Source organism: Heliangelus exortis, chromosome 1 (genome assembly GCF_036169615.1).
Source record: "Heliangelus exortis chromosome 1, bHelExo1.hap1, whole genome shotgun sequence".
Classification (NCBI taxonomy): domain Eukaryota; kingdom Metazoa; phylum Chordata; class Aves; order Apodiformes; family Trochilidae; genus Heliangelus; species Heliangelus exortis.
In genome coordinates this window covers 196575424-196598983 of record NC_092422.1, presented here as the reverse complement: position 1 = coordinate 196598983, position 23560 = coordinate 196575424, and the positions used below count along the sequence as shown (strand labels likewise).

At 51.9% G+C, this 23560-nt stretch overlaps 1 protein-coding gene across 4 annotated transcripts in view; it reads right to left on the bottom strand.

The window, feature by feature from the left end:
- TASOR2 (transcription activation suppressor family member 2) overlaps nucleotides 1-23560 on the bottom strand; it is a 64122-nt gene that overhangs the window by 17147 nt on the left and 23415 nt on the right. For 3 of the 4 annotated variants that reach the window (XM_071734243.1, XM_071734242.1, XM_071734245.1), the window contains exons 10-15: nucleotides 23370-23470; nucleotides 21161-21264; nucleotides 14349-14421; nucleotides 14172-14246; nucleotides 6584-7378; nucleotides 2914-3150 (exon numbers count right to left, since the gene is read on the bottom strand). In XM_071734243.1, the coding sequence (XP_071590344.1) occupies nucleotides 2914-3150; nucleotides 6584-7378; nucleotides 14172-14246; nucleotides 14349-14421; nucleotides 21161-21264; nucleotides 23370-23470 (1385 nt within the window). The remainder of the gene's footprint in view (nucleotides 1-2913; nucleotides 3151-6583; nucleotides 7379-14171; nucleotides 14247-14348; nucleotides 14422-21160; nucleotides 21265-23369; nucleotides 23471-23560) is intronic. The other variant, XM_071734244.1, reaches the window with a different exon arrangement.

Sequence of the window (23560 nt, the reverse complement as noted above, 5' to 3'; positions counted from 1 at the left end):
GTTTTTCTCAGATAAATCCTTTCAATAATCCACAGCCACAAAACACCTCCCACGCCCCAAAAAAAAGCCCTCTAAAACCCAGAGAAAAGCCATCCTGCCCTCACTCTTCCCCCTGCACACCCTCTCAGGAACAGAACCTTCCCCTGAGCTGGACCTCAGAGCCCAGGCAGAAACCTGGTGGGTCCCAAAGGCACTCAGAGCACACTCAAAATCGTGCCCATGAAGTTTTTTGCCTTAAAAATATTTCTCCCCATGACTCAAGACCCATTATAGTAAAACCAGGATGATGTCACTGAACAAGGTGAAGGCCTTCTGTTAAAAACCAGCACAAAAAAACCCCAAACTCTTCAGGTGAAAACTTAATAAAAACACATCTGTGCTTCAGTCCTACGTGGGACCTTGAATTTTTTTGAGAAATTAAATTGGGAAAATATTTTTTCTTCTGAGGGTGGGGAGAGCCTGGCCCAGGTTGTCCAAGGAATTTGTGGCTGCCCCATCCCTGGCAGTGTCTCAGGTCAGGTTGGATGGGACTTGGAGCACCCTGGGCTGGTGGGAGGTGTCCCTGGATGAGTCCCTGGAGGTGTCACTTGGAACTGGATGAGCTTTGAGGTCCCTTCCAACCCAAACCATTCCATGATTCTGTAAAATTCCCGAAGCTCTTCAGGAGAAGCCTGAAGGTAACAGACACTGTGCTCATTAAAGTGCTGCTGGAAGATGAGGCTGCTTTAAAGAAAAGGGTTCAGGGAGACCTCAGAGCACCTTCCAGTGCCTGAAGGGGCTCCAGGAAAGCTGGGGAGGGACTTGGGACAAGGGCCTGGAGGGATGGGACCCTGCGAGGGGGAAGGGTTTCCAGCTGGGAGAGGGGAGATGGAGAGGAGATCTTGGGCAGGGAGGGAGGGAGGGAGGGAGAAATTGTTTGGGGTGAGGGTGCTGAGCTTTAGAACCAGGTTGCCCAGGAAAAGAGTCTCTGCCCCACTGATCCTTGGCAGTGTTCAAAGCCAGGTTGGATGGGGCTTGGAGCAATCTGGGAGGGAGGTGTCCCTGCCCATGGCAGGGGGGTTGGAATGAGCTGAGCTTTCAGTTCTCTTCCAACCCAAACCATTCCAGGATTCTGTTCCTTGGGGAGGGAGGGAGGGAGAAATTGTTTGGGGTGAGGGTGCTGAGCCCCTGGGTGCCCAGGTTGCCCCCAGAAGCTGTGGCTGCCCCATCCCTGGAGGGGTTGAAGGTTGGATGGGGCTTGGAGCCCCCTGGGCTGCGGGAGGGGTCCCTGAGCATGGCAGGGGGTTGGAACTGGATGAGCTTTAAGGTCCCTTCCAACCCAAACCACACCATAATTCTATGAGAAGTGCCTTCTGAGACACAGAAATTGAGTATTCCTTAATGCTAAACACTCTGATTTTGGCTTTTTAGCAGTTCCTGGCATTCAGCAGGACCCATCTGACCCTCTGCTCATGTGAAAGCACTGCCAAGAACCTCTCTGGGATCCCCCATGGGATGAGGGCAAGGAGGGGTGGCTTTAGGTAATGCTCATGATGATGAGAAGTGCCCCATGTCAGGCAGACATGACCCTAAAAAGACCAAGACAAAAGGATTTCTTTTTAGAACAGCTGCATTTGCAATGCAATGGACTGAAAATGGAGGCAGATTCTGGCTACAGGCAGAGGTCAGAATGCTCCAGCCATGTCCCAGGGCAGTTTCAGAGCTCAAGAGTTAAAACTCCAAGTCTTTTAAAAAATCATAGGATCATGGAATGGTTTGGGTTGGAAGGGACCTCAAAGCTCATCCAGTCCCAACCCCTGCATGGGCAGGGACACCTCCCACCAGCCCAGGGGGCTCCAAGCCCCATCCAACCTGACCTGAGACACTTTTGGCCCAGTAGCTATCCAGGGATGCAAACTGGTGGCTTAGGGAAGGACTCAGAAGTGAAGATTTAGATTGGATATTTGGAAGAAATTCTTTAATGAAAGAGTGGTTAGGAATGGGAACTGGCTGCCCAGAGAAGTGGTGAAATCCTCTGCTCTGCCCTGGGGAGACCAGAGCTGGAATCCTGGCTCCAGTTTGGGGCTCCCCAGTTGAGGAGAGACTGGGATCTACTGGAGAGAGGCCAAGGGAGAGCTGGGAGGGTGAGGAAGGGACTTGAGCATCTGTGCTGGGAAGAAAGAGTGAGAGGCCTGGGGCTGTTGAGGCTGGAGAAGAGAAGGCTGAGAGGGGATCTGCTGAATGTCCATCAAGAGCTGAGGGGTGGGGGGCAAGAGGAAGGGGCCAATCTCTTTTTGGGGGTGGCCAGGGAGAGGCCAAGGAAGAATGGGTTGAAGGGAGAAGAGAGGAAGTTCCAGCTCAGCATGAGCAGGAGAAATTTGTTGAGGGTGAGGCTGAGGGAGCCCTGGCCCAGGCTGCCCAGAGAGGTTGTGGAGTCTCCTTCTCTGGAGCCTTTCCAAACCCCCCTGGATGTGTTCCTGTGTGGGCTGCCCTGGGGGATCCTGCTGGGGCAGGGGGGTTGCACTGGGGCATCTCCAGAGCTCCCTTCCAACCCTTCACATTTTTTGCTTCCATGAAATCCCCATACCTGTTAGGAAAAAAACAAGTGGCACTTTGGGACATGGTTTAGTGGTGGGGTTGGGAGTTGATGACCCTAAGAGGTCTTTCCCAACCATAATGGTTCAACCCCTGTGGTTTGTAGCTCCTCTCATGGTGATTTTTATGGTCACCACCATGTTTTACACCACGAGGACATCACTGGGAGCCTGCAGGCTGTGGGGCAGCAAAATCCCAGATCCCAACCCAGACCTTCAGCACTAAATGTCTTCAGGTCCTTCAGCTGCTGCTGCTCCAACCACCTGGGCAGGAGCTGACTGGGATATTGGATGGATCAGCTTTTAAAGGAAAGGTTTCCCCAGGGAACTGAGCTCTTACCACTTGCAGCTTGCTTTTTGGCTTGAGGTTTGGAGGAGCTGTCAGTCACACTTTTTAGCATCTTACTTTTAACTGGATTCATGATGATGTCAGCAACAGGAACCTTTTTCAAGTCTGGGCTGTTCAGGACCTTTGATCTCTTTGTTTCCAAGCCAGGATTCTCAGGAGCTGAGGTTTCCTTCTGGAGAGGCTCAGACTGGGGTTTGTGCACGAATTCTGCAGACAGGACTTCTGCACCTGGGACAAAGCAAAGGGAGGGCATTTGTTTTGCTTTGAGACATATCCAGGCAAAAAAGGAATAAGTAGACCAGAAAATGGTTTGGGTTGGAAAAAAACTTCAACATCATCCAGTTCCAACCCCTGCATGGGCAGGGACACCTCCCACCAGCCCAGGGGGCTCCAAGCCCCATCCAACCTGGACTTGGACACTGCCAGGGATGGGGCAGCCACAGCTTCTCTAGGAAACCTCTTCCAGGCTCTCAGCACCCTCATTTCTCCCCAGGATCTCCTCTCCATCTCCCCTTTCCCAGCTGGAAACCCTTCCCCCTCGCAGGGTCCCATCCCTCCAGGCCCTTGTCCCAAGTCCCTCCCCAGCTTTCCTGGAGCCCCTTCAGGCACTGGAAGGTGCTCTAAGGTCTCCCCATGGGATCCTTCTCTTCTCCAGCCTCAACACCCCCAACTCTCTCAGCCTGGCTCCAGAGCAGAGCTGCTCCAGCCCTCCCAGCAGCTCCAGGGCCTCCTCTGCACTGGCTCCAACAGCTCCGTGTCCTTCTGCTGCTGGGGACCCCAGAGCTGGACACAGCTTTACCCCAGGGGGGGCTCCCCAGAGCCCAGCAGAGGGGGACAATCCCCTCCCTGGCCCTGCTGCTCACACTGCTGGGGATGCAGCCCAGGACATGGGGGGTTTGATGCCTCTCTTGAGCTTCTCCTCACCCCACACCCCCAAGTCCTTCTCCTCAGGGCTGCTCTCCAGCCATTCTCCACCCAGCCTGGATTTCTGCTGGGAATTGCCCCCACCCATGGGCAGGACCTTGCACTTGGCCTTGTTAAACCTCATGAGGTTCATTTGGTTCCACTACTCCAGCTTGCCCAGGTCCCTTTGGGTGACATCCTCCCCTCCCAACCTTTGTCCTCCACCCTTCAGCCTGATGTCATCTGCAGAAGGGCTGAGGTTTCACCCAACCCCACTCTCTGTGTCACTGATGATGATTTTAAACACTGCTGTTCCCAAGACAGAGCCCTGAGGGACACCCCTTGTCACTGCTCTCCATCTGGCCATCCATGCAGCCATCCTGGATATTGCAAAATATCCCATTCAGGAATGCTGAAGGACTGCTCTAGGAGTGCCTGGCAGCAGAGCAGTCTTCAGGGACTTGAATCATTCATCTGACCTTACAGATGGGTCTGGTAGTGATGCAAATCCTCAGTCAGCTGTTATTAAAGATGAAGCATCACTCCTTAAGCTGATTAAAATCCTGCCTTCCTGACCTAGAGTTATCTGGGGATCAGTCACTCCAACACCTGCCTGGCACACTTGTGCCTTCAGGGTCCATTTTTACCTCTCCAAGAAGCATGCAAGAACCTCTCCCAGCTCCACCAACCCCATCCCTCAGGCAATGTGACCCAGGACAGAGCTTGATGGGCTTGTGAATCAGAGGTGACTCCAGCCCATGGTGAACAGACACCAAGCCAGCTGCTCCTACCTCTGCTCTGCATGGATGCACTTTTGGGGTGGTTTTGGCCACTTTTCATCACCAAGGATGAGATTTACCTTTTGTTAGAGAGACTCTGAGTGTCTCTGGGGTTAGGGCTGGGGTAGACACTTAGGGTAGAGGCTCAGGGTGGCTCAAAAGGTTCAGCCCATTCTTGGCTGGGAGAGACAGGAAGGGACCAGTGGGATCCTGACTGAAATCCCTTGTCATATCATAGAATCCTAGACCTGGCTGGGCTGGAAGGGACCTCAGAGATCATCAAGTCCAACCCTTGATCCACTCCCACTGCAGTTCCCAGCCCATGGCACTGAGTGCCACATCCAGGCTCTTTGGAAATATCTCCAGGGATGGAGAATCCACCCCTTCCCTGGGCAGCCCATTCCAATGCCTGATCACCCTCTCCAGAAAGAAATTCTTTCTCATGTCCAAGCTAAACCTCCCCTGGCACAACTTGAGACCTCTTGTGCCCTCTTGTCTTGCTGAGAGTTGCCTGGGAAAAGAGCCCAACCCCCCCCTGGCTCCAACCTCCTTTCAGGGAGTTGGAGAGAGTGATGAGGTCTCCCCTGAGCCTCCTCTTCTCCAGCCTCAACACCCCCAGCTCCCTCAGCCTCTCCTCAGAGGATCTGTGCTGGATCCCTTCCCCAGCCCAGTTGCCTCCTTTGGACCTGCTCCAGCACCTCAATCTCCTTCCTGAGCTGAGGGGCCCAGAACTGGACACAGGACTCAAGCTGTGGCCTCCCCAGAGCTGAGCACAGGGGCAGAATCCCTTCCCTGGACCTGCTGGCCACGCTGTTCCTGAGCCAGCCCAGGATGCCATCGGCCTTCTTGGCCACCTGGGCACACTGCTGCCTCCTCTTCAGCTTCCTGGCAATAATGTCATAGCCCTGGGCTCCTTCCCAGCTTGAAAGAGAAACTGTGGAGACATCACCACAAAGCAGTTTGGGTGCTCTCAGGAGGTTTCTGCTTGCTTTGGGCATCTAGGAATACAGTGAGGGGACAAAGCTGCTCCTGTCCCCTCAGACTCCTGTCTGGATCCCCTGAGGAAGCAGGGAGGGAGTTGGTGGTGTTGATCTGGATGATGGACAACATCAGCTCCAGAGGTCCCTTCCAGTTCTGGGCCTCTGGGAAGTGGGTCCCAGTTATTCAGCACTGGCCTGGTTTGGGCCAGGAGAAAGGGGATTTTCTGCCTTGTGCTTTTGCTTTCAGCTCAGTCTCTTGTCAGGAGCTGCACTTGCTGAAATTCACAGCAAGTTTCTCAGGCAGTGGCTGCTGCTGGGACTGAGCCCACTCCATGGTTATAGTTACTGCTGGAGAATGGGCTGCAGAGCCAAGGACACTGCTCAGCTCTGAGGAACATTTTGCCCTCCAAAAGGAGAAAAGGAGTCAAGAGGTCCCACCTGAAACCCTCCTGTGGGGAGGAACAGACAAGAGAAATGACCAGAATTGACCAAACAGAGGATTCCATCCCATCCACCTCATCCTCAGGAGAAATTGGAGGGATCCCCAGGCTCAAAGCCCTTCCTGCTTCCCCTTCTTCCCCTCTCCCTCTTTGCTTCAGCATCCTGGGAGGATTCCATCCCTTCCTCTGCCTCTGCTCCTGATCCATCCCAGCCTGAATCTCTGTGTTCCTGCCTCCAGCTCCCAACTGCTCCTGAGCCCAGGATTCCAGCCTGGACTTTCCCAGGGCTGCCCTGCAGCCTCAGTGGGGATGGGAGAGTTCTTGGGGGAAAGGGGGGAGGAACCTGGGATCAATTTTCCTGTAGATTTGTAGAGATTTAGTCATTTTTCCTATTTCTCATTCCTGTTCCATTCAAGCTGTGTAGTTTAGTTCCCAACCCATCAGTCTCTCTCCCTTATTCTCTCTCCTTTCTTTATCAGGGAGGGGAGGGGGATTAACAGACATCATCTGGCACTTGGTTTAATTGCCAGGGCAGTGTTAGGCCCTGACAAGCACTCACCTCTTTTCCTTCTGTGGGGAAACTGCAAATTGGCCAATTTCAGCATGGGCTCATTGGAAGTGGCTGTCAGCCCTGGCTTTTTAGGGAAAGAGAAAGCAATGTTGATTTGTTTCTTGGCTGCTTTCCCATTCCTCTCACTGTCCCCCAATGGCTGCATCTGCATCTTCAGGGGTTCCCATTTCTTCCTGCTGCTGGTCACAAGAGTTTGGGTGGATTTCCTCCTGCTCTGCTGCACCCACAGCTTGCTGGAGGAGTTGATGTCTTTTGTGGAGCCATCATCTCTCTGAACCACTGAATGCTTTGCCTTTCCACGTCTGACTTGGATTCCCACGGATGTCTTGGAAGGAGGAGGCTTCTGGGAGGAAACTTCCTTGGGAGGAAGAGCTGAGGAAAAGCCCACTTTGGAGTCAGGCCCTGAATTGCAACAAGGAGGCTGAGCTGCCCCAGTCAAACATCCTATTTCCAGGGAAAAGCTGCTGGGATTGGAGAGGTAATGCTGCAGCTGGGAGAAGGATTGCACTGAGCAGTTTTGGAAGCCATCAGGACATCCTTCCTCAGGTGGGGAGGGGAGAGAAGGAAGGGGAACTTTGTTGGCTTGGCCAGAGGTGGGCTGTGGGTTCTGAAGCTTGGTGTACTCCTGGAAGTGCTGTCTGACACACAGGTTGGTGCTGAGTGTGTCCCCCCCTGGAGAACTGGTGGCTTTCTGTAAGGCATAACGAAGTCCAGGCAAAACAGAAGCTATTTTTAATGAGATGTCACTCTCTTCCCTTTCATCTTTTGCATCAGGCTTTTCAGCTGTGAAAGAAAAAGAGAATTTTACTCACATTAAAAAAAAAAAAAAAAAAAAAAAAAGAGGATTAAATTCCCCGGGTTACCTCACTGGGAGGCACTAAGAGAAGATGAAAGGCCCAGAAGCCAACCTGCAGGACAAAAAGCTGTCCCCAAAGGCCATGTCCTGGTTTGGTGGATGCTTGTAACTGCTGGAGGTAAAAAGGAATTGCATGTGGGAGTCAAAAAATGGATTCAACTAAGATGAAAGTCTGCTGGGGTATCAGCCAGACCCATTCTGCAGGAAAATACAGGGTGAGATGGCACAGGCAGTGTCTGAGACCCTTCACTCCAGCAATTCTTGATAAATCCAATATTTAGGACAGTCAAGGGCTCTGAAAACACATGGGGGTTGCTGTTGTTGGGTTAAAAACCTGTTTAAATGTAGAGTTCTCCATGCAGGGTGTTTTAGACTACCCCCTTCTCACATCACCTGAGTTATCTATGTCCCTGCTCAGCTCCAAGCTCCAGCAGTTCCATCTCCAGCTCCTGGCAGCATGGATGGACACACAAGAGCAGGATTGGGAACACCAAGTTCCCCAAGCAGATCTGGAGACCATATAAATAAAGAATATAAACCCCCTGAGTGATTTTCCAAAGCTGATCCTACTGAGAACTCTTGGTGTTCCTCCTTTCAGCAGGACTCACACCCTACCCCATCCTGCACATGGTGTGAATAAATTTTAGCTCCACAAAGATTCCTGTGTGATCCTGAAGGTCTCCAAACAGAAGAATTCTGGGATTCAAAACAGATTCCCAGAATGGGTGAGGTTGGAAGGGAGCTCAGAGCTCATCTCCTCCAAGCTCCATGCCCAGGGACACCTCTCACCCAGCCCAGGTTGCTCCAAGCCTCATCCAACCTGGCCTTGAACACCTCCAGGGAGGGGGCAGCCACAACTTCTCTGGGCAATCTGTTCCAGAGTCTCAGCACCCTCCTCCTGAAGAACTTCTTCCTAAGCTCCAGGCTGAACCTCTTCTCCTGCACTTTCAAACCATTTCCCCTTCTCCTAGCACTGGACACTCTTCTGAAAAGTCCCTCTGCAGCCTTCCTGGAGGTTCCCTTCAGGGATTGGGGGGCAGCTCTAAGGTCCCCCTGGAGTCTCAACACTCCCAGCTCCTCAGCCTCTCCTCATGGCAGAGCTGCTCCAGCCCCTGGATCATCTTTGTGGCCTCCTCTGGACTCATCCCAACAGATCCATGTCCTTCTTCTGCTGGGGACACCAGACCTGGAGGCAGGATTGGAGCTGGGGGTCTCCCAAGAGCAGAGCAGAGGCTGGGAATCCCCTCTCCTGATCTGCTGGCCCTGCTCCTCTGGATGCATCCCAGGACAGGGTTGGATTTCTGAGCTCCAGGAGCACACTGCTGGCTCACCTTGAGCTTCTCACCAACCAACACCCCCAAATCCTTCTCTCCTGGGCTGCTCTCAACCCTCTCTGTACCCAGCTTGTAACTGGGACTGACCTGACCTGGATGCACTTGGACTTGTTGAACCTCATGCAGTTTGCCCACTTCTCAATCCTGCAAAGGTCCCTGTTATAAATTATCCCAGTTCTCTACTGGTCATCTGTACTGAAAGGGCAAAAGTGTCTTTTAAATTAACACTGCACTCAAATCAGCAGCAAAAAGTTAGGATTCCTCTCAGCAAACTTCAGAATAAACAGAATTACCCATCCTCCTTAAACACTGCTGGCTCACGTTGAGCTTCTCACCAACCAACACCCCCAAATCCTCCTCTCCTGGGCTGCTCTCAACCCTCTCTGTACCCAGCTTGGCCGTGCTGAGGAGTTACAAGATGCTTTCAGTAGGAGGAGCAGAAAAAAGGAGATGGTTTGGAGGAGCAGCTGTGAAATTAAACCCCAGCAGCTGCAGTCCTGGTGCTGTTGGGCTGGGAGGAGCTGTTTGGGCTGGCAGGGAAGATGCTGAGGACAGGGCTGTCCCTCCTTGGAGGAGAACTCAGCACCAGGTTTGTTGTGCTCAGGGCTGGAAGCCCAAAGGGAAAAAGGTTTGTCCTGAGAGCTGTGAGCTGGGATGTCATTCCCTGGAGAAACCAAAACTCCCCAAGTGCTCCCTTGAGCTGCAGAAGATGCAAGAGGCACAGAAAAAAAAAAAAAAAAAACAAACCAAAAAAACAGTATGAAAGGGGAGGAAAAAAGCCAAGAAACTCAGCAACCTCTGAGGTCCTCCTGGAATCTTCTCCAGGCTGAACAATCCCAGCTTCTCCTCATGGTGATGTCCAGGTGTCCACCCTTCCAGATGTCACCATGGAAGAAGGTTCTGCTTGGCACAGCCCTCAGTGTCTGGAGATACCTGGAGAGCTGGTGTGATCCATGGAGCTCACAAGTCAGGCCCCCAGCACCCTTCCCCATCACCTCTCTTCTCAGCAAAGCAAAGGAGGAGCTTTCTCTTCCCCTCCCACACGTGGGATTTTCCTCTCCCACTGGCAGTGCTGCTGTTTGTTCACAACAAGCCCAGGCATCCCCACCAGTTGGGTTCCCAGCTCCTGGCTCCACAGGAATGTTGTGGCACATCTCCAGAGGGTTAGGTTGTTTTGAAACAGGAGACATTATTCATGCTTTGAGTCAAAGTCCCCTTCACCCTCTTTGCATCCTCTCCCTGCACCCTTCCTTACTCTTTTGGTTCATCACACCACCCCCTTCCCACCCCAAGTCCCTGCACAGCTCTGCTCATCTCCATCAGGAAGGAGAAGCCCTACAGAAAAAAAAAAAAAAAAAAAGGGTTTTTAATCCCACTGAGATGTTTGGGACACTCAGGGCTGGCTGGGGTAATGTCACTGCTGGGGGCAGAACAGGAGAGCACCAGAGAGGAAACATCTGGAAGGCACCAAGGTTCAGATGGTGGCAGAGCCCAACACACAGAGTTCCCTCAACACCACCTCACCTCCTGCCTCTGCACCTCCCTCCCAGTTGCTCTGCAGCTCCCAGCCCTTAGCAGCAACATCAACCACAAGCCACAATTGCCCCAGCCCCAACCCTTCCTACCAAGCAGCTGCTTGCACCATCTTGGCTCTGGGATGCTCCTTATTCCTGCTGTCCCCTCCTGTCTTCATCACCTTCTTCCACAATAACCCTCTTGAAGATAAATACCTCCCTGCCCTGGTTCCCTCTCCCTCAGGGTGCTCACAGTCAATTCCTTTGCCCTGGGGGGGTATTTTCTGCCTGTTGGTCAGAAGGATCTCAGCATCTGGGTGGCCACTTCCCACCTCCAGCTTGGTTTCCATTTGTTTTCCTCCTTCACTTTTCTTTCAGGCATCACAGCAACAACTGACTGCTCCTAGGGGTGACCTGGCACTTGGGATCTTCATGGGATCATAGAACTTTTGGGGTTGGAAGAGTCCTCCAAAAGTCATCTCATCCAACCCCTGCAGTCAGCAGGGACACCCCCAACCAGCTCAGGATGCTCAGAGCCTCCTCAAGCCTTGAATGTCTCCAGGGATGAGGCCTCAACCACCTCCTTGGGCACCCTGGTTTTGTTCCCCCACCCTCATGGTAAAGAACTTGTTCCTAAAATCCCCTCTAAATCTGCTCTTCTCTAATTTAAACCCATTTAGACTGCAGCCTGCCCTTGTCCTCCTGCAGAAGTGTGGAGGAGTCATGCAGGGATCTCCTGTGCAGCTGCTCTCCCAGGTTTCTGCCTTGCTTTGCTCTTGAGCCAAATCTCAGTGCCTCACAGGCAGGCAGGGATCTTGTCACCTCTTCCTTGAGCTTTTCAGATCCTTGTCTCTTTACAAGGGTTTATAGGGTCTTTATGAAGCAGAGAATTATTTGCAAGGGACCTCTCAAGGTCACCCAGTCCAACCCCTGCAGTCAGCAGGGACACCCCCAACCAGATCAGGATGCTCAGAGCCTCCTCAGTCCTTGGATATCTCCAGGGATGAGGCCTCAACCACCTCCCTGGGCACCCTGGTTTTGTTCCACCCCCCTCAAGGTAAAGAACTTGTTCCTAAAATCCACTCTAAATCTGCTCTTCTCTAATTTAAACCCATTTCCCCTCATCCTATCCCTCCAGGCCCTTGCACACAGTCCCTCTCCACCCTTCCTGTAGCCCCTTCAGACACCACAAGGTCACTCTTAGGTCTCCCTGGAGCCTTTTCCAGGCTGAACAACCCCAGCTCCCTCCTGGCTTTGGAGGAGAAGCTGTTCCAGCTCCCTGAGCATTTTCCTGGTCCTCCTCTGGACCCACTCCATCAGCTCCATGTCCTTCCTGTACTGAGGGCTGTATTCAGACTGGTTCTGGAGGAGCTTCTGTCTCTCTCCTAAGAGCAGGAAAGGAGGCAGAAGAGTTGCCACAGCACCACAGCCACCTCCTGAGCTGCCTGAGTGAAGGCATCACCCAACTTAGGAGCCCTGCAGATCCTTGACAAGTTCCCAGCTGGAGGGAGGTTCAGCACCACAAGGGACCAACCAAACCACATTCAGCTTGATTTGTTCTGGGGGAAGAGCAAAGAGCAGGTCCTGGGCAGCTTGGTTGGCAGTGCCAGCCCTCACCCACCTGCAGGAGGAGTTTGAAACACTCCTGAGCTCACACAGAGCTTCTTGGCTTGGCCCTGGGGTGGCTCAACAAGAAGCAAGGCAGGAGTCAGGCAAGAGCAAAAAGGGCTCTGTCTGTGTTGCTTTGGGGATCTGCAAGGCCAGAAATGGGACTTTTGGTGGAGTGAGGTGTGTGTGGATGAAGCTGTGCAGGGTGGAGCAGAGCAGGGACTTGTCTGTCCACGAGGGGAAATCCCAGCCTGAACATTTCTGCAGCAGAAAACCCACAGACAGGGAGAGCACCTGAGACAACAGAGCTTGACCTCATTCTCATTTCAAAATCCCAAAGTGGTTTAGGTTGGAAAGGACCTCAAAGATCATCCAGTTCCAGACCCCTGCCTGGGCAGGGATTCACCACCCTCACAGGAAAGGATTTTCTCCTAATGTCTGACTTGAAACCTGGTGGTTCAAGCTGTGCAATTCTTTCTTTTTCTCTTGTCCACTTCCTCTGTGTTCACTCTGCATGAAAAGAAGCAACTTTTGGGGGCTACAAACAGAGGGTTGTCCCAGAGCTGTGACTCACCTTGAGAACAGCAAAATGTGCTCACTGCCTGACACCTCCCTCACCCTTCACATGCCCTGACCACCCCTCATGGCTCCACTTTCCTTTTTATTCTGCCTTTACAGATCCCACAGAAGAGAAGCCACTGAGCCTCCAAACCCTGGTGGCTCTTTGAGGACCAATACAACCCTTCCCCACCTCTCCTCCTCCTGCTCACACCAGCAGTGACCCTTCCTGGAGCTCATTTTACTTGTTAATTCAGCAGAAAATAATTAATTTATATATTTTATTACTTTTTTTAGGGCAGGCTGTTCTCCTGCTGGCTCAGCAAATCCCATCAGCTCCATGCAGGGTCCAGCAAGTGCCATGTGTCCTTTCACACCCTGAGCACAGCTCCAAGAGCAACTTGAGGAATAGAAGCTCCTGGCTCTGCAAGAGTCAAGACTCCTATTCTGGCAGTTCCTGGAGTGCTTGCTGCTGAAAACTGTCTGAGAGGGTGAAAAAATAATTTTTTTTTCACACCCACCAACTTCTTGCAAAGTGCCCAGGGTGTGCAGTGAAGGGGAGAGACCCAGGGACCTGGTTTAGCTCAGCTTGAAATGCAGCACAGCTAGAGAGTGGAGAGTGTTCTCTCCTCTTTTTAACACCCTAAAGCTGTAGGTGGTTCTGAGCAGAGGAATCAGCTCAGCATGGAATGGTTTGGGTTGGAAGGGACCTCAAAGCTCATCCAGTTCCAACCCCCTGCATGGGCAGGGACACCTCCCACCAGCCCAGGGGGCTCCAAGCCCCATCCAACCTGACCTGAGACACTGCCAGGGATGGGGCAGCCACAGCAATCCTGGGAAATTTATCCCCAGGATAATCTGTGTCAGGGCTGTGCTTGGGTCACTTTTCTGTCATCTGGGTCCTTTCAGCCCTGTCCCCTTCTGCAGGGTCAGAACCCCCCAAGTGGCTCAGTTAAATCAGCTGATGGAAGGACTGAAGTTCTCCCATCTTTGGGCATCCTGATGGACACTGGATGCAAGGAGATCCAAATGCCCCTGGGTTGTGCAGCTCTGAAACACTCCCTGGAACAGCACTTGGGGCTTTTATATCTCACTTGGAGATAGACCCCAAAACCATATTTTCATAGGATCCTGGAATGGTTTGGGTTGGAAGGGACCTCAAAGCTCATCCAGTCCCAACCCCCTGCATGGGCAGGGACACCTCCCACCAGCCCAGGGGGCTCCAAGCCCCATCCAATACTCCAAGACTGGAAGCCCAGGTCCCAGAACAGGGTCTTGCCCTCAGTCCTATCCCAGAAATTGGCTGAAGAAGAAACGGGAATGAGGAGGGAATAGGATTCCAACCCAGCCAATTCTAGGATTCTATGATTCTATGAAATGCACCTGGAGCTTCTGCAAATCACAGCTGGAGATCTCCATGTGCAGCCTATCTCAGAATCATGGAATGGTTTGGGTTGGAAAGGACGTTTAAAGCTCATCCAGTCCCAACCCCCTGCATGGCCAGGGACACCTCCCACCAGCCCAGGGGGCTCCAAGCCCCATCCAACCTGACCTGAGACACTGCCAGGGATGGGGTAACAACAACCTCAAGAGGAAAAGAGGAAGGGGTAACAACACCTCAAGAGAAAGGGGTCTGTGAGGACCTTCTGGTGAGGATCCCCCACCCAAAACACAGCATCTGAAGCTTGGGAAGGGAATTTCCCTACCTCTCAGGCACAGCGACCGGGATGAGGTGAACAGGAACAGGGCCAGGAGGCTGAGAGGCTCCTTGGGGTCAAACCCTAGGAAAGAAAGCATCAGGTTTGGTTTAGGGTGAGGTTGCCCACCCTCTGCCTCTAAAACAGAGCAGCCCAGACCCTGGTTTCCATGCAGCCAGGTCTTACCATCATCTCGTGCCAAGGCAGAGGAGGTGAGGAGGATAAGGACTCCTTGATCTTGTAAATATTTGATGATTGCCTACAACAAACACACACAAAGTTAGAGCAACCACTCCCTTCCCTCCTCAGCACACTTCATATTGCTCAGGGTGACTATCAGCAAGCCCTGATTGCTGCTGAACCTGTGCCAACACCTCCCCTGTTGAGGAGGACACTGTTTGGCCCACACAACCTGGGTCAAATGGGACCTGTAACCAAAAAAAAAAAAAAAAAAAAAAGTCTTTCATTTATGTTGTTATTCTGCTCTCAAATTCCTCCTAACTGTTGCTTTAAAAAAAAAAATATAAAATAAATATGCTTAGCCACACTCATTGTAATTAATAAACAAGGTTGATGATTTCAGTTCAAAAGCTCCTGGGCAGCTCAGCCAGGAATTCCTTCCTGCAGTCCAAAGGGAGGGTTTTCCCAGCAAGGGAAAACAAAGCAGGACACCAACATCAGCCAAAACACAAGAGACTGTTCCAGCCTGACTGAAGTTCAGACCATGCAGCATCAGAAGCAATGAATACATGGAAAAAAAATAATTGCTGTGTCTCAGAGCCTGCCCACAGCTCTGACTGAGAGCTGGATGACCTCACGTCTACAAGGATGCGGAGGTTTTTGGAGGTTTTCCTTGTGTTTGGGTGTTGCTTGATGGCTCAGCACAAAGCTGGGCTTGGGCTGCCTTTCATAGAATCATAGAATCATAGAATCATAGAATTAGCCGGGTTGGAAGGGACCTCAGAGATCATCTAGTCCAACCCTTGACCCACTGGAGCAGTTGCTAGACCATGGCACTGAGTGCCACATCCAGTCTTTTTTTAAATGTCTCCAGGGACGGAGAATCTACCACCTCACCGGGCAGTCCATTCCAATGCCTGATCACCCTCTCCGTGAAGAAATTCTTTCTAATATCTAATCTAAACCTCCCCTGGCGCAACTTAAGACTGTGTCCTCTTGTCTTGTTGGAGGTCATCTGTGAAAAGAGTCCAGCTCCCACCTCGCTACATCCTCCTTTCAGGGAGTTGTAGACAGCAATGAGGTCTCCCCTGAGCCTCCTCTTCTTCAGGCTGAACAGCCCCAGCTCTCTCAGCCTCTCCCCATAGGGCCTGTGCTCGAGTCCCTTCACCAGCCTGGTTGCCCTCCTTTGGACTTGTTCCAGGGCCTCTACATCCTTCTTAAACTGAGGGGCCCAGAACTGGACACAGTACTCGAGGTGTGGCCTCACCAGCGCTGAGTACAGGGGAAGAATCACCTCCCTGGACCTGCTGGTGACGCTGTTTCTGATACAGGCCAGGATGCCATTGGCCTTCTTGGCCACCTGGGCACACTGCTGGCTCATGTTCAGTTTCTTGTTAATGCAGACTCCCAGGTCCCTTTCTGCCTGGCTGCTCTCCAGCCACTCTGTCCCCAGCCTGTAGCGCTGCATGGGGTTGTTGTGGCCAAAGTGCAGGACCCGGCACTTGGCCTTGTTGAACCTCATCCCGTTGGAATCGGCCCAGCTCTCCAGTCTGTCCAGGTCCCTCTGCAGAGCCCTCCTGCCTTCGAGTTGGTCAACACTTCCCCCCAGCTTGGTGTCATCTGCGAACTTGCTGATGATGGACTCAATCCCTTCGTCCAAGTCATCGATAAAGATATTAAAAAGAACTGGGCCCAACACTGATCCCTGGGGGACACCACTGGTGACCGGCCGCCAACTGGATGCAGCCCCGTTCACCACCACCCTCTGGGCCCGGCCCTCCAGCCAGTTCCTAACCCAGCACAGGGTGCTCCTGTCCAAGCTGTGGGCTGACAGCTTTTTCAGGAGAATGCTGTGGGGGACGGTGTCAAAGGCTTTGCTGAAGTCCAGGTAGACCACATCCACCGCCTTCCCCTCATCCATCAGACGGGTCACCTGATCATAAAAGGAGATCAGGTTGGTCAGGCAGGACCTGCCCTTCCTAAACCCGTGCTGGCTGGGTCTGATCCCTGGCCCATCCTGCAGGTGCTGTGTGATTGCACTGAGGATGATCTGCTCCATAACCCTGCCAGGCACTGAGGTCAGGCTGACAGGCCTGTAGTTTCCCGGGTCCTCCTTCCGGCCCTTTTTGTGGATTGGCGTGACATTCGCCAACTTCCAATCATCTGGGATGTCCCCAGTGAGCCAGGACTGTTGGTAGATGATAGAGAGAGGCTTGGTGAGCTCTTCTGCCAGCTCCCTCATCACTCTTGGGTGGATCCCATCCGGTCCCATAGACTTGTGGGGGTCCAAGCAGCTCAAGAGGTCACTGACTGTGTCCTTCAATATTACAGGGGGGCTGTTTAGATTTTTATCATCCTCTATAGGCTCCAGAAGCCTGCTGTCAACAGGATAACCTGTCTTTCTGTTGAAAACTGAGGTAAAGAAGGTGTTAAATACCTCAGCCTTTTCCTCATCTTTGATAACTATATTCCCACCCATGTCCAGTACAGAATGAATGTTTTCCTTGCCCCTTCTTTTGCTATTGATGTATCTGTAGAAGGATTTCTTATTGTCCTTCACAGAGGTAGCAAGATTCAGTTCATGTAGTGCTTTTGTTTCTCTGATTCTCTTTCTACATGACCTGACTATATTCCTAAATTCCTCCTGAGAAGTTAGCCCTTTTTTCCATAATTGATAGGCCCTCTTCTTAACCCTAATTTCTTTCAGAGTCTCCCGGTTCAGCCAGACTGGTTGCCTTCCCCGCCGGCTCGCCTTCCGGGACTCTGGGACAGCCTGTTCCTGTGCTTTCAGAATATGCTCTTTGAAGTATGTCCATCCCTCCTGGACCCCTTTGTTTTCAAGGGTTGTTTCCCAGGGTATATTCTGAACCAGTCTTTTGAATAGTCCAAAATCTGCTCTCCGGAAATCCAACACAGACGTTTTACTGACGACCCTCCTTGTTTCCCTGAGTATTGAAAACTCTATTATTTCATGGTCACTAAGTCCCAGTCGTCCATCAACCACCACATCTCCCACCAGCCCCTCTCTGTTTGTGAAAAGAAGGTCAAGTGGGGCTCCGTCCCTGGTGGGCTCATTTACTAGTTGGAGCAGGAAGTTATCTTCAATACACTCTAGGAATCTCCTAGACTGCCTCCTCTCTGCAGTGTGGAGTTCCCAGCAGATGTCTGGCAAGTTAAAGTCACCTACGAGGATAAGGGATGATGATTTTGAAACATCCTCCAGTTGCTTGTAGAATATTTCGTCGACCTCATCGTCCTGATTGGGCGGTCTGTAACAGACTCCCATCACGATATCGGCCTTGTTGACCTTCCCACTGATTCTAACCCACAGGCATTCTGCCCTATTATTGGTGGTCTCAACTTCTACAGTGTTGAGAGATTCTCTAACATATAGGGCTACCCCTCCACCTCTCCTACCCTGCCTGTCCCTTCTGAAGAGCCTGTATCCACCCATGGCAGCACTCCAGTCATGGGAGTCATCCCACCACGTTTCCGTGATAGCGACTACATCATAGCTTTCCTGCCGCACGATGGCTTCCAGCTCCTCCTGTTTGTTGCCCATGCTGCGTGCATTGGTGTACATGCACTTCAGCTGGGCTGCTGGTTTGTCATTTATCTCGGGTAGTCCACCTTTAGGTTCCTCTCTGGAGAGCTCAGTTTCAACCCTCTCCCCCTTCAAACCTAGTTTAAAGCCCTCCTTATCAGCCCCTTCAACCTATGACCTAGAGTCCTTTTCCCCCTGTTAGTTAGATGAAGTCCATCAGATCTAATGACACAAGGCAGTTTGGGATTTGCCCCATGGTCGAAGAACCCGAAGTTCCGCCGGTGGCACCAGTCCCTTAGCCACCCATTAATGAGATGGGTTTTCCTAGTCCTCTCCTCATTTAAGCCTTCTACTGCAGGAACTGAGGCGAAGACTACCTGTGCTCCTGACCCATCGACTAACCGACCCAGGGCCCTGAAGTCCTTTTTAATCCCTCTTGTACTTCTTCCAATAATGTCATGACTGCCAGCCTGAACTACCAACAGTGGATAATAGTCCGAGGACTGAATTAGTTGAGGGAGTCTCTTAGTAATATCCCTCACCCGGGCACCAGGAAGGCAGCAGACCTCTCTATTGGATGGGTCAGGTCGGCATATAGGGCCCTCAGTTCCCCTCAGAAGAGAGTCACCAACTACGACTACCCTTCTTCTTTTCTTTGTAGGTGAAGTTTTAATCCGTCTGCTGGACAGGGGGTGAACGGGAGGCCTTATGGACAGATCGTCCTCTTGTCTGTCCTCTTCTTGATTCTCTGAGTCCAGGGCCTCATATCTGTTCTCTATGGGCACCTGGGGGAGTGGTGGGGGTTGGGAGAGAATTCTTTTGCCTTTTTGGTGGGGGACTTGTTTCCATTCTCCCCTATCCACCTGGTCTTCATCAGCTGCCTGATAGGAGGAGGGGCAGGGCTTCACCGTCTCCTGTTGGTTTTCAATTGTAGTTGAAAGGGTGTGACTCCACCAGTCAATTTCTTTTTCACTTTCCCTAATACTTCTTAGTCGCTCCACCTCCTCCTTAAGCTCCGCCACCATGCTCAGCAGGTCATTGACCTGCTCGCATCTCACACAGACCTTATTTTCGCTGTCCGCCGGTGCCAGGATGAGGCTCAAACAGTCTGCACAGCCAGAGGCCTGAACAGCTACATCCATCCTAAGGGGTTCGGTTTGTGTGGACATCCCCTTCTTAACAGCAACAGTTTTTGCTTTTTTCACAACCATTGCTACCTGTGCCTCTCCCGCTTGCCCTGCCTGCGCGAACTGCCTCGCTAACTGCCGCTTCACCTTCCTGTTTGCCTGCTCCTGTTCGCCGCGCTCCGGGTCGCTGGCGCTCCAGGCAGACACTTTAAATCCCTCGTGGCCCGGCTGGGTGCCGCCCCCTTCTCAGCTGATTGGTCTCCGTAGAAACCCTTCAACAGAAAGGTTACACAGCACGCTGCCGGTAGCCGTTTGAATTCTCCGGTCGATTCAGCCGCTTTAAATCCCTCGTGGATCATAGAATAATAGAATCATAGAATCCTAGAATTGGCTGGGTTGGAAGGGACCTCAGAGATCATCAAGTCCAACCCTTGATCCACTCCCACTGCAGTTCCCAGCCCATGGCACTGAGTGCCACATCCAGGCTCTTTGGAAATATCTCCAGGGATGGAGAATCCACCCCTTCCCTGGGCAGCCCATTCCAATGCCTGATCACCCTCTCCAGAAAGAAATTCTTTCTAATGTCCAACCTAAACCTCCCCTGGCACAACTTGAGACCTCTTGTGCCCTCTTGTCTTGCTGAGAGTTGCCTGGGAAAAGAGCCCAACCCCCCCCTGGCTCCAACCTCCTTTCAGGGAGTTGGAGAGAGTGATGAGGTCTCCCCTGAGCCTCCTCTTCTCCAGCCTCAACACCCCCAGCTCCCTCAGCCTCTCCTCAGAGGATCTGTGCTGGATCCCTTCCCCAGCCCAGTTGCCTCCTTTGGACCTGCTCCAGCACCTCAATCTCCTTCCTGAGCTGAGGGGCCCAGAACTGGACACAGGACTCAAGCTGTGGCCTCCCCAGGGCTGAGCACAGGGGCAGAATCCCTTCCCTGGACCTGCTGGCCACGCTGTTCCTGAGCCAGCCCAGGATGCCATTGGCCTTCTTGGCCACCTGGGCACACTGCTGCCTCCTCTTCAGCTTCCTGGCAATAATGTCATAGCCCTGGGCTCCTTCCCAGCTTGAAAGAGAAACTGTGGAGACATCACCACAAAGCAGTTTGGGTGCTCTCAGGAGGTTTCTGCTTGCTTTGGGCATCTAGGAATACAGTGAGGGGACAAAGCTGCTCCTGTCCCCTCAGACCCCTGTCTGGATCCCCTGAGGAAGCAGGGAAGGAGTTGGTGGTGTTGATCTGGATGATGGACAACATCAGCTCCAGAGGTCCCTTCCAGTTCTGGGCCTCTGGGAAGTGGGTCCCAGTTATTCAGCACTGGCCTGGTTTGGGCCAGGAGAAAGGGGATTTTCTGTCTTGTGCTTTTGCTTTCAGCTCAGTCTCTTGTCAGGAGCTGCACTTGCTGAAATTCACAGCAAGTTTCTCAGGCAGTGGCTGCTGCTGGGACTGAGCCCACTCCATGGTTATAGTTACTGCTGGAGAATGGGCTGCAGAGCCAAGGACACTGCTCAGCTCTGAGGAACATTTTGCCCTCCAAAAGGAGAAAAGGAGTCAAGAGGTCCCACCTGAAACCCTCCTGTGGGGAGGAACAGACAAGAGAAATGACCAGAATTGACCAAACAGAGGATTCCATCCCATCCACCTCATCCTCAGGAGAAACTGGAGGGATCACCAGGTGACATCAGTCCCCTGACACCTTACACTTTTTGCTTAGCAATGCTCATTTTGGCACTGGGCCACTTCCCTTCTGCTTCCTTCATTTGCAGAATTCCCTTCCAAGTCCCTGCCCACCACGCTGCTTGCAAATCAAGTTAGGGACATAATTAATAAAGCCAATCAAATAATCTCATCTGGCATAAACACAGCCCAAGAAGAGGTTTGCCTGAGGCAATTCCTTCTGCTCAGCAGGACAGGCTCATCCTAGAAATCAGTTCCCAGCTCACAGTGAGTAATCTTCAGTCAACAGTTTACAGACAGAAAGAGTAAACTGTTTTTTGAGAGTAACAGAGCAGGAAAATAATACTTAAAAGCAGGGAAATTAATTCCATTTTACATTAGGTCAGAACCTGAGAATAATGCTACTGAAAGTTTCAAGAAATTATTTAAAAGGAAACTTTTTCCCCCCCCACCCAACACAAAATTTTAAAATACTTACCAACTCCTTTTCCTTCAGACTTTCCACTAAGTGATCCATTTTATGTTGATCCTTATTTGATATTTCTACTTCATAGAGGCTGAGGTAAACACCCTGAAAGCAGACTGGGGGCAAAAGAGAGAGAATTTGATGGGGAAATATTGTGCTTCTTGAACAAAGTCTGAACAAACAAGAGACTGGGTGCAATCACTGGAAGTACCCATTAAAAAAACAAACAAAACAACATTAATCAAGGTTTTCTAAGCTGGTTTTATGCATTTATATGGCAGGGAGTTTCCTCTTCAGCCCATGGCTCACAGGAGATGTTTCTTATCTTATCTCTGCAGCAATGTAACCACTGATGTTTGCTTGAACAAGGACAGAGCCCTCCAGAGGGAAACATCCCATTCCAACATGCAATTTTCTCCCCTGCTGTGGAGCATCCTGATCCCCAAAGGAGCTGAACTGAGGGAAGACCTTAGGGACCCACCTCACCCCTCTGAAATTCCCAGCCAAATTCTCCTGTCCAAGGATTTCCTCTCCCTCAGCAGCTGATCTAAAGACTGAGGCAACTTCATCGAGTGTGGCTGTGGTCTCCTCTACTTCTCCTGCCTCTTCCCTGGCCCCTGGCACTCTCCTTGTGTTCATCTGCACCCTGAGCTGAATGCTCAGCCCCCAGCCCAGGCTGTCAGCCTGCTCAGAGAGAGCCCCAGCATGGTTCTGCAGGGCTGACACAGACAGGAGGCCACACTGCACCACCTGACACTGATTTTGGTGCAAAATGACATGGTGAAATGTGCAAAATGACATCAGCTCTGGGGAGGCCACAGATTGAGTCCTGTGTCCAGTTCTGGGCCCCTCAGCTCAGGAAGGAGATTGAGGTGCTGGAGCAGGTCCAAAGGAGGCAACTGGGCTGGGGAAGGGATCCAGCACAGATCCTCTGAGGAGAGGCTGAGGGAGCTGGGGGTGTTGAGGCTGGAGAAGAGGAGGCTCAGGGGAGACCTCATCACTCTCTCCAACTCCCTGAAAGGAGGTTGGAGCCAGGGGGGGGTTGGGCTCTTTTCCCAGGCAACTCTCAGCAAGACAAGAGGGCACAAGAGGTCTCAAGTTGTGCCAGGGGAGGTTTAGGTTGGACATGAGAAAGAATTTCTTTCTGGAGAGGGTGATCAGCCATTGGAATGGGCTGCCCAGGGAAGGGGTGGATTCTCCATCCCTGGAGATATTTCCAAAGAGCCTGGATGTGGCACTCAGTGCCATGGGCTGGGAACTGCAGTGGGAGTGGATCAAGGGTTGGACTTGATGAGCTCTGAGGTCCCTTCCAACCCAGCCAGTTCTAGGATTCTGTGATTCTATGAAATGCACCTGGAGCTTCTGCAAATCACAGCTGGAGATCTCCATGTGCAGCCTATCTCAGAATCATGGAATGGTTTGATTTGGAAAGGACTTTTAAAGCTCATCCAGTCCCAACCCCCTGCATGGTCAGGGACACCTCCCACCAGCCCAGGGGGCTCCAAGCCCCATCCAACCTGACCTGAGACACTGCCAGGGATGGGGCAGCCACAACTTCCTTGGACAACCTGGGCCAGGGGCTCAGCACTCTCTTCTCCTTTTCTCTTCCCTTCCCTTCTTTTTTCTCTTTCTTCTCTTTTCTCTCTTTTTTCTATTTTTATTTTTTTTTCTTTTCTCTTTCTTTCTCTTCTCTTTTGGGCATCCTGATGGACACTGGATGCAAGGAGATCCAAATGCCCCTGGGTTGTGCAGCTCTGAAACACTCCCTGGAACAGCACTTGGGGCTTTTATATATCACTTGGAGATAGACCCCAAAACCATATTTTCATAGAATCCTGGAATGGTTTGGGTTGGAAGGGACCTCAAAGCTCATCCAGTCCCAACCCCTGCATGGGCAGGGACACCTCCCACCAGCCCAGGGGGCTCCAAGCCCCATCCAATACTCCAAGACTGGAAGCCCAGGTCCCAGAACAGGGTCTTCCCCCCTGTCCTATCCCAGAAATTGGCTGAAGAAGAAACAGGAATGAGGAGGGAACAGGATTATATCACACCAGAAGACCACACAGGCCGCAGACAGGAAAACATCCTGTGGAAATAATCAGCCACCCTTCCAGACAGGAGCCAGGGTTCCAGGGACCTTCCAGAGTCTTCCACCTGTGGCAATTCCTCTGGCACAGCAGAAGCAGATGGCACCCATCACACTGGTGGGGTTTTCACTCACCTTCATGCTCAGTGTAATTTCTTTTTCCAAATGCAGCTTCTGGGAGTTTTTTTTTCAGGTCAGACAACCCCATGACATGCTTAATGTCCAGGTTGGGAGGCCTGTGGGGATAAAGCAGCAGATGGTGAGATCACAAGCATAAAAAGCTCTCAGAATTAAGCACAGCAAAGAGTCCTGACTGCCCTGTCCAC